Source organism: Spea bombifrons, chromosome 8, assembly GCF_027358695.1.
Source record: "Spea bombifrons isolate aSpeBom1 chromosome 8, aSpeBom1.2.pri, whole genome shotgun sequence".
Classification (NCBI taxonomy): domain Eukaryota; kingdom Metazoa; phylum Chordata; class Amphibia; order Anura; family Pelobatidae; genus Spea; species Spea bombifrons.
Genome location: NC_071094.1, coordinates 2,595,982 through 2,607,683, shown reverse-complemented (window position 1 = coordinate 2,607,683; position 11,702 = coordinate 2,595,982). Strand labels below are relative to the sequence as shown.

The 11,702-nt window shown below is 42.1% G+C and overlaps 1 protein-coding gene across 1 annotated transcript; it reads left to right on the top strand.

Annotated features, from left to right (window-relative positions):
• The first annotated feature begins 274 nt into the window (after positions 1–274).
• Positions 275–4,534, top strand: LOC128503167 (centrosome-associated protein 350-like). The gene is made up of 8 exons (XM_053473198.1): positions 275–325; positions 507–694; positions 977–1,064; positions 2,586–2,732; positions 2,855–2,979; positions 3,364–3,485; positions 4,245–4,372; positions 4,469–4,534. Exons 1-8 carry the CDS (start codon positions 275–277, stop codon positions 4,532–4,534), a joined length of 915 nt encoding a protein of 304 aa, XP_053329173.1.
• Positions 4,535–11,702: the final 7,168 nt, after the last annotated feature.

The following is an 11,702-nucleotide window of genomic DNA, read 5'->3' as shown; positions in this document are numbered from 1 at the left end:
GAATGAAAGACTCCAAATCCAGGAATATTCCCTGAAATTCATTCCTACCAGGTGTAGGTTGAGGAGCGGTTGACGGATCACGCGATGTATCTGGGTTCTCTCCAACATTGTTCCAGGAAAGAAGTTATTTGTTACGTTTTATGTTACATTTTTATTATTAGTTACTTTGTATTCCCTCCTCATTCATGATTACAAATTTCAAGTTTGAAAATGTAAGACTTTTTTTTTATTTTTTTTGTCATTTCCAGGAACAGATTCCCCGGTGAAGGAACCAATGGGGGATGCGTCGGACGTCGCGGAACCGGCCACGGATTCTACCAGCAAGGTGAGCGGAACGATTAAGTAGCAAGAGATGGAATGGAGAGATCAAGATGTTTATCGGGGTTCTTAAGAAGAGACTTTTGGAGATGTCTTAAAGTTCTCTCAGGACTTGGTTGATGGGAAGTGATTTGGTGTCCTCTTTGGGCCAAAGTTTTGGCTTTGATTTGTTTTTTTCTTTGATATAGTGGAGTGAAATTAGTGAATTTTATGGCTCCCCGAATATGTTTCGTCGTTTCACCCTGGAAATGGCTCAGCAGTGTCTCCGGGAAGAGGAGTTGAGAGCCAGACACCAAGCTGCTCTTCTACGTCTTCGTGGAGAAGCCGTCTTGGAGAAAGCCAAGGCTGAACTTGCGCTACTCGAGCACCAAAGAAAGTAAGGGCTCCGGAATCTAAGACGAGACCAACGACTGGTTAAGGTTTGAGTCTTTCCAGCAGGAGAGACGGGCAGACTAGACGGGGGCCGAGCGGGGGCCGATCTGCCGGAAACGTCTAAGTTTCTATGTCATATGGGACCAAATCTGGATTCCCACCTGGATTCCCAGGAGCTTCCCAGGAGCTTAGCCCTCATGGGTCTGCCAGCTGGAAATAAACTGTCTATATTGAAATAATGGACGTTGTTCCATCGCCGTGACTCCCCGGTGTTGTCGTTCCGCAGATGTTTAGAAATGAAGAACGAACGCGTCAAAGTGGTGGACGTTCTAAGACGAGAATTGGAAATCAAGACCAACCTTAAGCAAGAGCAGGTGATTCAGGTCACGGGGCGATGTTCCTTCCAACCGAAAAGTAACGTTTTATGGAGAGCCAAACATTCCAAGTTCCCAACTTCACGGCGCATTCAGCCCAATTAGTTAACCGGGAATTAACCAATGAGTTAACTCTTTGTATGCTGGCTTAGCGCCAGTTAAACCAGTTATAATAATAATAAAAAAAAATAATAAAGATAAATAATATCTACATGTTTGAAAAAAATATATATTATTTTCCTTTATTTTTGTAGTCAATATTGCATTTGTTTTTTTAAACGATAAAGGGAGCATTTCCAGCAAAAATAGAATTCAGGCTTCATTAAGCTTTTTTAACCACAAGAGCATGCAATCGATTCCTTTTTGGTTAGCTGAGAAAATAAGTTTAACCCTTTGGCAGATGAAGGTTTTTTTTTTTAAGTCGTTTGAGCTCCAGAACAAAGAATCTGGTACTTCAAGGGTTAAATAGCGTGCGGTATTAGCTCAGTTTTAATATTTGCGTTGTAAACATCCTTGTTCCTTTTCCTTGTTCTTTTTGGCATCCTCGCTATATTATTTCTGCTTGAACCTCCTTTGAGTGCCGACTCTGTGGGGGGAAACGTCTTACCCTGCGCAGCGCATGCTTGGTGCGCCCCCCTGCTTTATTTCACCTATGAAAATACAGGCGTCAGTCTGCTTTAGCCGCGCGCACACTTATAGGGATATTAATGTTTGAAAAGGACAAAAATCAACATTGAGCCGTGCAGTAATAGCCGTTTTTTGTTTGATTAACACTTCGTTTTAATGGCGAGCTCTTAAAGGCCTTCATCGAGTCAGAAGCACAGGGGGGGCCGTAGCTGGGTGATGAAAAGCTGCTAAAAGTTATTGTGGAAAGCTCACTTTTTTGCCTGTTTCCTCCTCGCTAGCGCCGTGTTGCCGTGTTGCCGTGTTGCGTGACATCATGAGAGGCCGCGTGACCAAAAAAGTAGATTGCTCATTATGCAGATGACATGCGGAAGGCCGCCATTGGAAATCATGGAGCCCAGTAGAAACCGAAAGATTTAAAGCCCTGTCTGTCATACCCCATGCTCCTCCCACGGAGGGCAAACGAGGGGGTCTGTGACCAGTAAAGTAGTCGGTGGGGCAATCTCTTGGGCAAAATTCTCCTCCACTATACCGCCAGTTACCCCATTGAACAGCGGTATAGTGGCTGATTTACACTATGGAGGCCGTGCCAAGCCAGCATGGCCTCCATAGGAGGCATTTCAAGGAGTTACATGCCTTTCAGTCACCGTTTGAAGCCAAATCCCAGCGCCCTGCAGCGGGGGGACGGCAGGTGTGGAGTGGGCAGCTGGGGGGGGGTATTGCCCTGGGTCAGGCCGAGGGTAGTTACCAAGGTAACTAAGTAACTTGCTGTCCAGACCCTATACACAAGTGCTGGTTGTACCCCCCATGATGATGAATGCGAAAGGACAGCATCACATTCCCAAGAATTCATACTTTCACTATTTATTAATAAATAATATATTATTTTTTTTAAAGGCAGAAATAAGACACTTGCACAATATTTACAAGTCTGCCCACCGGGAGAGGAAGCTTCTCCTGAAGCAGCAGGAAGAGATCTTACGCATCCACCAAGCGACGGCTCGCGCGCAGCACAGGCTGCTCATCTCCGGGGAACCTGGCCAGGTAGGCACAGGAGATATTGGCATTCAACGGGCCAACGAAGGCCGAGGCGAAACCGAACCTTGTATATGAAAGTGTTTCAAGCACGCCGAGTCCCAGGAATTCTCACATAGGTTCTTTTGCAGAGCACCAATGATACATTGTGTCATCAGTCATCGGCTTCATCCGGGCAGAACACTCACGCTGGAATTTCTGATCTGTCAGAGGATGACGACATCATGGAGGAGAGACGGCCGGCGGCCAACGACAGGTACTCAATCTCCATGTCTTCTTTTGCTCTTTGGCTCATCATTAGGAGACCACAACGTATCTATTCTCCAAGCTTTTACTTGGCCCGAGCTCTTAAATAATTAATTCTTCTTGGCTGTCCCCACAAGAGGCTAAAACAGAATTCCTTGGTCTCTAGTAACCAGGTGACTTTGTTTGGAAAATGTATCTGGATTTAATTTGGAGCTACCAGGTCTACTTATTCTCCATTGAAGTAGCAGGTGGATTTCTGAATGTACTTGAGATGCCCTCAACGTTCTTCCCTAACAATGCGTTGTTGAGGAACCAGACATTTCCAGTGCTCGCTACCATCTATCTTTGGAGGCTTTGGACTCCCGGAACATGGATGGTGTCTTTGTTTTCACAGTGTTCATATCTCAGAGGATGGAATTTCCACCCAAGGAACCTTGGTGCCCGAGAAAACCTTACAGGTTTCTGAGAATAACGATGAAGGCAACAAAAGTTCAGATGGTCCTCCAATAAACCCAGGTATTCTTTGGTTAGATGGACACGTTGGGTCATTGTTGACAATCAGGAAGTACCGTATTCATGTCCCTTGTGCCATCACACGTGAACTAGCCAGCTGTCAAAGCCATGAGCCAAGCCGGGATGGAGCCGTTAGTCTTAGCCCAGCCTGGAACTAGTCTCTACCACTTCTGCCGGGAGGCTGTTCCATTTACTAATTTTACTCCTAATAGCATCCTGAATGATTCTTCTGCAACAATTATTGCGATATGAATTCTAACACAAGGCGTTGTGTCAGCATGGCGGCCCCTAACTGGAATCAATATGGAAATGTATTCCACTCGAATGCATGAATATAAAATATACATTGGCCTGAAATGCTTTACATATCATTAGTGATTTTTGAGGATAAATGATGTATTATGATCCGCATCCAGTTTTAGGTCAGATAAGCAAAAAAAACCCTATTTTATCCCCTTTTACAATAAATCACAAATTCTTTTAATTAATGATTTATTAATATTTTACCTCCGTTTCCTATTGGAGGAAGGGAGAAAATATTCAGCCAATCAGAGGGAAGAATAACTGGTATACTTACCGTATATGTAAACGTCGGGAACATTCTCCTTAGTCGCATGAATCAAATCTCTGCATACATTTCCAATGATGGATGCTCTTATCCGGAGGAATTTATCACCACCCCTATTGCATAAATAAAAATATTAACCTACATTGCAGAACGGGGAATCTAAAAGCGGTAATAATCTACATTATGCGTTACAGATGGACCCGCGGACGGCTATCCTTCATCGGGAGTGCGGGAGCCAATGATGGGAACTGTTGACAACAATCATGGAAATCTCCGTCAGCGCTTGCCGACGGCTTCTGAAAATCCCCGGCATCATTCACCGGCAAGACGCGGCACATATTTCTTTATTTTACATTTTTCATACGCACACATTATTCATTCATATACATAAGAAGGAACCGGCCGTGACTACCAATAGGAGGCTTTGGAGGCGAAGATATTTTTCATGGAGAGGCTTCAACCTTGTGACGTCCACAACGGTTAAAAATGATGGGATTTGGGGTTTTTTTTGTTCTCTGTGGAAGGGAGACCTAACAGACAAAGTTCGGGGTTCTACCTTATTAGAACGTCATTAAACCTTCAACCAGGCTAGCAAGGCGGCCATCAAGGGGGGTGCAACCAGTGTATGTGGCCCTCACAAGCATGGCGGTGGCATGGGGAGGTCATGGGTCCCATCTTCACTAGTATTCCCCCACTAAACAGGACTGGACCCTCAAGGCCAACTGTGTCCTTGGAGGCTTCGGAGCCCAGGTAGCCCCTTTTCTGCAGATCGGAGCCTAGCGGCCCCCCTTTTTGTGCTCTGGAGCCTGGTGGCGCCATTGTCATATTCCTTAAATTTTGATTCTTCTTCATCTTTGATCCTTTTAGGAGTCAGAGGTTTCTGTTGATGATGATGAACTCGGTGGTCCCAGCGGCGGAACGAAAGTGGGTTTTCCCGGCGAAACAAAGTAAGTCCTGAACAAAACTTTAATATTTATCACTGCAGATGCTTCCACGAAGTGTATAACTTACAGGGGGTATAGAGTGTAAAGAGAGCACATATTATTCAGTCTTGCCCCAAACCAAAAAAAGGATCCAGTAATGGTGTACTCGTAAACGCTCCTTAATGCCCCTGTTACAGAAGACGTGCCAACGTCTAAATGGAAAACTGCAATTAAAACTCACAAACAAAACTATATAGATGATTGGCGGCCAGGTAAGCTCACTTAAAGGTGCTGTTCCACTTAGACAAAGCATTAATTAACCCCCGGCAGATCTGTAATGTTATTCTTTTTCTCGTGGGCGTTTAATCAAGAATCTTTTGAGACGCTTTTTCGGTTTCTATGGAAATCAGTGGCCTGCTTTTGTTTTGCCAGCAAAATATTGAACGAGGCAAATCAGGATTCCACCCCGCCAGCAAGAGGCATTGAAAAAGCGGTGGAAGAGCGTGGACAACAACAACAAAGTAAGAATAATAAAAAATGATGCTTTTTATATAGAAAATAGGAAGATGAGATTTATCAGATGGTAGCCTCAGACACAACTTTAACTATTTGTTCTTTTCTAGATTTTGGTTCAATGACCCCAGCAGAAGGTACGACCTTCAAAGGTCTATCAAACGGAGACCCTGCAGAAGATGACGGTTTTTCAGGGGCATCTGATGATTCTCCTAAAATAAAAACAAACGACGTGTCTGAGACGTTTGCAAGCGGCGAACAATGTCCTTCTCCCGCAGAGTTTCTAAAAGTTTCTGCTAAACTCATCCATGTCTCAGAAAGCTCAGCTTCTATATCCGGAAAAGCAGAAGAAGCCCAAGACACCGAGAGCGGAGATTCCGACGTGTTTGACATGGAATCTTATGAGTTCCCTTGTGAAATGCAAAATGCTGAACCTGAAGACCCCATCCCAATCTGGGAACCTTTGTCCAACAATTCTACCGATAGGTCTTCATTGCCGTTGGAAGACCAGATACCTTCTGGGATCTTAGGTCAAAAGGAACCGCTGGGTAAAGCTGACGTCGAAGATAAGACCATTGAAACCAAAGAAGACTACAATGACGCAGAAGAACGTTATCAAAGTGATGATGATGGTGGTTTAGCAAGTCTACCACCTTCTTGTTCATCTCATGATATAAGAGACCAGGCACAAGAACCAAAGATGGTGGATCCTTTGGTTTCCGACAAAAAAAGGGCAGAATATGTAAACACGGAAGAGGCAGAATCTAAAAAAGCGCCCTTGGCCTCGGAATCTTTTCCAACGTCTTCTGAAATGTCGGAGTCGGAGGCGAGCGCTAACGCCGTCGTTTATATAATCGAGGAGATGAGCTGCAATGAAGTCAAAATCACAGGCACGCGGAACTCAACCCCGACGAGTCCAGAAGACATTAGTAATATCGGCGACGCTAAAGACCGGCAAATGGGAACTAATGAAAGACGATATTTTGCAGGCGAAAAAGTAATCTCTGAGAAAATTGAGATGGTGCCATTCCAAGCTGGCTCTTCAAAAGATTTATTTCAGATTAAAAGCTCCACACTTCAGAATGAAGGAGATGTCGCATTCATCACCGACGAAGTTCTACAACCCATTGAAGATAACTTGTCAGAAATTTTGTCTCCCGTTGATGAAATGCTTTCATATGGAAGTGCAGACTTGAGCTCCGTGAGAAAGGATTTCTCTTATCACAGCGATGATCTTCCGTCTCTCCCGGAAGATGCCGAGTCAATTAAAAGTAACGACGTGGACAGTGAAGATTTCCCTTCTCCGCCCGAGCAAATAGCAAGCGATAGCATTCAAAGTACTTTGGAAGGGAGTATGGCCGATGAGGAAAATTTATTGTATGATGAGCTATTAACTGATGAAATGCTTCTTCTTCCTGAGGAAATTAAGGAAGACCCCCGATCGATAGAGGAAATATCAGCTCCGGTGGAATTTTTGGGAAAGGAACATTCCAACAGCTCTGGAAAAGCTCTTCTCAAACCATTCCTGACCTTATCCAAGGCTGAAGAAGACCATAATGACCCACTGTTTACGTTTGAAATCGGTGACCGGGTTCTGGTAAAGCTTTCAAAGCCAGGCACGCTAAAATATAAAGGTCTGACGTCATTTGGAGAAGGTTATTGGGCCGGTGTGGCTCTTGACAAAGCAGAAGGTGACCACAATGGTGCCTACGAAGGGGTAAAGTATTTTGAATGCCCTGTGAAATGCGGCATCTTTGTCAGGCCAAGGCAAATATCCCATTTGCTCTACGATGATAAGTCAGCCTCTGAAAATATTCCAGACGATGACGACGACGATGATGATGATGACGACGATTTCTTAAATGATCCCCCAAATTCAACAAAAGCCAGATCAAATCAGCCAAAAGAAGACGACTATGTTGCAGAAGAAAAGGAAGAGGAGAAAGGAGAGAACAGACGCACTTTGGACACAAACAAAAACAAGTCAAGGTCATGTTGTTGTAAATCATCCGACTGTGGTTGTGTTGTAAGTTTGGCCGATATCAATCAACTTGTTGGCGTTTTCAGTGAGTCTCTCACGTTGAAATTACCGAACGGAAATGAAGATATGATTTGCGAGGTCATGGAGCCTCAGCGAAAGACATTATGTATCAAAGAGCAGAATGGACACGCGATATCGCCAGAAAAAACACCGGGCTTTGTACTAAGATTTTGTGAAGACCTCTTCCGTGACCTTCTTCAGGAGGCAATGACCAATTTTGCCGACATTGCTCGACAAAAGTACCAAAGCGCCGAGAAAAATGAATATCTTATATCTTATGAACACGAACAAGATGAAAGACGGACTTTCCTCCTAAACAGAACCTTTCATGCTCCATCCTTAAAAACACTGCGTGTCGGTACAACCGAAGAGGTGAAAAGCCTATCCGACCAGCTTGTCGTCCAAATAATGGGGAACGCTGTTAAAGAGTATAAGAGAGGATCTGAATTTAAATCTTATTCTCTATGTGTACTGGTAGGTATCATGTTACTGTCAAACATGTTTGTACGAGCCCCGATCTACTAGACAAACACCCCGACTCCTTATCATACTGCCTGTGGGGGGGGCAATAGAATGGCTCGGTCTTAACCACCCTCTGACTAATGAAAGTCTATGGAGCAGACTTCATTAGCATTGCCGTAAAGCATCAGCTCGGTGTGGTGTTTTAGCCGAGAAAGTCACCCAAAATATCACATGACTGACAGCAACGGCGGCTCCAGGTCTGCAGATAAATGGAGTTTTTTGGAGGAAAACGAGATAAAACCCACTTTTCTGCCATCACAACCTATATGACCCATATATCGCACAATAATATTCATAGAAAAAAGAGTTTCTCCATGGGACTTCTCCTTTAAGATTTCCTCCAGCTCCACTTCTTCAATATGTATTTGTCTTCACGAGGGTATAATCCCTGTGTACTCTGGCTCCTCGCTGAAGGAAAAGTCAGGATTATGTACTTAATGACTACGTAATAATGGCTTTTGTTAAAGGTTAACCGTAACCAACACTGTTTTCTTAGGCGTCAGCGCAAAGCGAAATCACCGAATAATCCCGAGGCTAATTGTGTTTTCACAAACACACCCAAAAAGATAAAATCTTTTAGAAAATTCTTAAAAAAGTATCTTTTTAGAGAATTTCCTGGTGGATTCTGAAGACTTACTTGGTTTCCTCTCTTAAGATTCCGTAGAACTTACATTTTTTTGGGGGGGGGTGATTAAATCTAAGTTTATATTAAGAATTTCCCATTTTATTCAGTGGAACCTGATAATGATCATTTCGCCGTGTAATGAAGATTTTTACCTATTCTGGAGAAGTTGAGAACATTGGCGGGTGATTGGCCTAAAGTAGTCGTGGGTTTGGGTCTCATTTAAGAACAGAAGTTGGGTGGAGATGTCTCCATCCTCCTGGAATTCGGAGATGTTTGGAGGTCAATCATTCATGGGTGACACTAACTCTGTAACCCAAGGTTCTACTCTCTCATCTAATGAACTTCTGGCGAGGTGGTATCAATAAGACAAGACAATCCTTGGTACAAGTGAAGGACCCCAAATCACTTTAAGCCTTTGACCATCATAGTTCCTCAGCTCATGTTATTAGGAGAAGGTTTCTCAGCTCATGTTATTAAGGGAACGTTCCTCAGCTCATGTTATTAGGAGAAGGTTCCTCAGCTCATGTTATTAAGAGAACGTTCCTCAGCTCATGTTATTAGGGGACGTTCCTCAGCTCATGTTATTAAGGGAACGTTCCTCAGGTCATGTTATTAAGGGAACGTTCCTCAGCTCATGTTATTAAGGGAACGTTCCTCAGCTCATGTTATTAGGAGAACGTTCCTCAGCTCATGTTATTAAGAGAACGTTCCTCAGCTCATGTTATTAGGAGAACGTTCCTCAGCTCATGTTATTAGGAGAACATTCCTCAGCTCATGTTATTAGGAGAACATTCCTCAGCTCATGTTATTAGGAGAACATTCCTCAGCTCATGTTATTAGGAGAACGTTCCTCAGCTCATGTTATTAAGGGAACGTTCCTCAGCTCATGTTATTAAGGGAACGTTCCTCAGCTCATGTTATTAGGAGAACGTTCCTCAGCTCATGTTATTAAGAGAACGTTCCTCAGCTCATGTTATTAGGAGAACGTTCCTCAGCTCATGTTATTAGGAGAACATTCCTCAGCTCATGTTATTAGGAGAACGTTCCTCAGCTCATGTTATTAAGGGAACGTTCCTCAGCTCATGTTATTAAGGGAACGTTCCTCAGGTCATGTTATTAGGGGACGTTCCTCAGCTCATGTTATTAAGAGAACGTTCCTCAGCTCATGTTTTTAAGGGAGCGTTCCTCAGCTCTATATATGATGTCATACGATCATTTTCTCCGGTAGGCTGAGAAGATGCACAATGACGGCATGAAAGACACAACCTTCAGAAATCAAAAGGGGGCTGAAAAAACGAGCATCACGGCTGCCATCTTTGAAAGCCTGGTGGCCGATTCTTTGAAGTTGATTGGAAACATTTACCGGAAGAAGACCAAACACAAGGATTGAAGCGCCGGGGTCTAGGTAAACGACACCACCGAGATCCCAGTTAAATAAATGGTATTTATAGCGTCATCGTCGCTTGGGTATAAAGACGAGTTCATGCTTAACAGCAAAGCAGAAGCTGCTTCTTTTCCTTTGACTTGTTGCGAGATTTCATTGCACAGCAGTCTCCTCTTCAGTCATGCTGTCGTTTTTCTTAAAGGGACAGCATACTTAAAAAAAACCACTGTACTTCCTCCCCTCAACCCACCAACCTATACAACGATGAGCGCCGGGAGCAAGATAGCATTTTGGGATGGATATGGAGGAAACAGAGTCTTTTTCTTAATTTCTGGTTGTCGGATCAGCCGGACTAAGCAATAATTAAAGAAATGGCAGAAAAATTACTTTTTTTAAAATAATCCAAATCATGCAGCAAATTACCATTTTTTATAGTATGATAAAATATTCTTTTTTTCATTCATTTATTAATCTAAAGTCTCTTTATAGATTTGCACTTAATCTGAATTAATTTATATTTTGGACAATGTTATTGGTATTTTGAGTCTACAATTATAACCAATGAAAGAACACGGAACATGTTTTAAAGTTTTACTTCCTACATTTATTCTGTAAAAAAAAAAAGTTTTTGGAGCTTTCATTATTGATCTATGCAAATTTCTTAATTTCTGGGAAAATTATAAATATTTGCATTTTTTTCTGCATTTTTTTTGGAAAATAAAAACTGAGGCATCACAGTAAGGTCAAGAAAACTGGTTGCTAGTTATAAAAATGAGAAAACAAATAGAAAAAAATGAATGGCAACTGATACAGAAAATCTTAATTTCTCGATAAATTAATTTGTTTTTCGCTTTATAAACCGATATTTTATAAATCTTTCACTGGAAAAAAAAACATACAGAATATATATATATATTTTTTCACTTAAATTTGTTTGTGGTGTGTTAAAAAAGCAGTCGTTTTCTATGATGTAAGCTTTGCATTGTTATTATATTTTTATCATAATTTATTTATCTGAGTATTTATTTTTTAATAAAAATTGGCTTTTTCTTATTTGTTGCTGGGTCAATTTTTTTTAAGCATTTATTTTTACTTTCTCATGATGACAATTAACTTATTACACAAATTGGTAATTTTTTTCTGGGCGTCTGTAGTAAGAAAAAAAAAAAAGCTTAAGGATAAAAAAAAATAATTATAATAAAAAAATAAAACAAAATAAAAAAAATATATATATAAGTTCTAGAAATTCAATCACAGGGTCCTATATAAAAAGATGGTATGGAAAATGTTTTAGAATTAATTTTACAGCTAGTATTAGATCGGTTTGACTTGAAGACTTATGGGACTTGGTCTAAAAGGGGTTAAACAGCTAAAAATTGGCTAAAACCATTACATTATCTGCGTAATACCATCAAACGCGGAAAGCAAAGTGGTCTCCCCGTCAGATGTACTGACCCCCGTGTGACTTCAATATCAAGATTACTTCAAGGTGTAATCTGCCACTTGGCTTTGCTGCGGTCAACGGGAAACTCCGATCGATGGAGTGGAACGTCCCTGAGTGGGGCCATCATCCTTCAAGGAGAGCGCGTCCCTCCCAACAACAAAAAACCTGCATCTTTTGGGGCAATTAACCTTCCTTTCATG

What these genes read in the sequence shown, in the direction of transcription:
- LOC128503167 (XM_053473198.1), top strand. Translation starts at nt 275, where the DNA reads ATGGGGGATGCGTCGGACGTCGCGGAACCGGCCACGGATTCTACCAGC. An exon ending in CCAACCTTAAGCAAGAGCAG is followed by an intron (nt 1,065 to 2,585) that starts GTGATTCAGGTC and finishes TTTTTTTTAAAG; the next exon opens with GCAGAAATAAGACACTTGCA. An exon ending in ATCCCCGGCATCATTCACCG is followed by an intron (nt 4,373 to 4,468) that starts GCAAGACGCGGC and finishes GACTACCAATAG; the next exon opens with GAGGCTTTGGAGGCGAAGAT.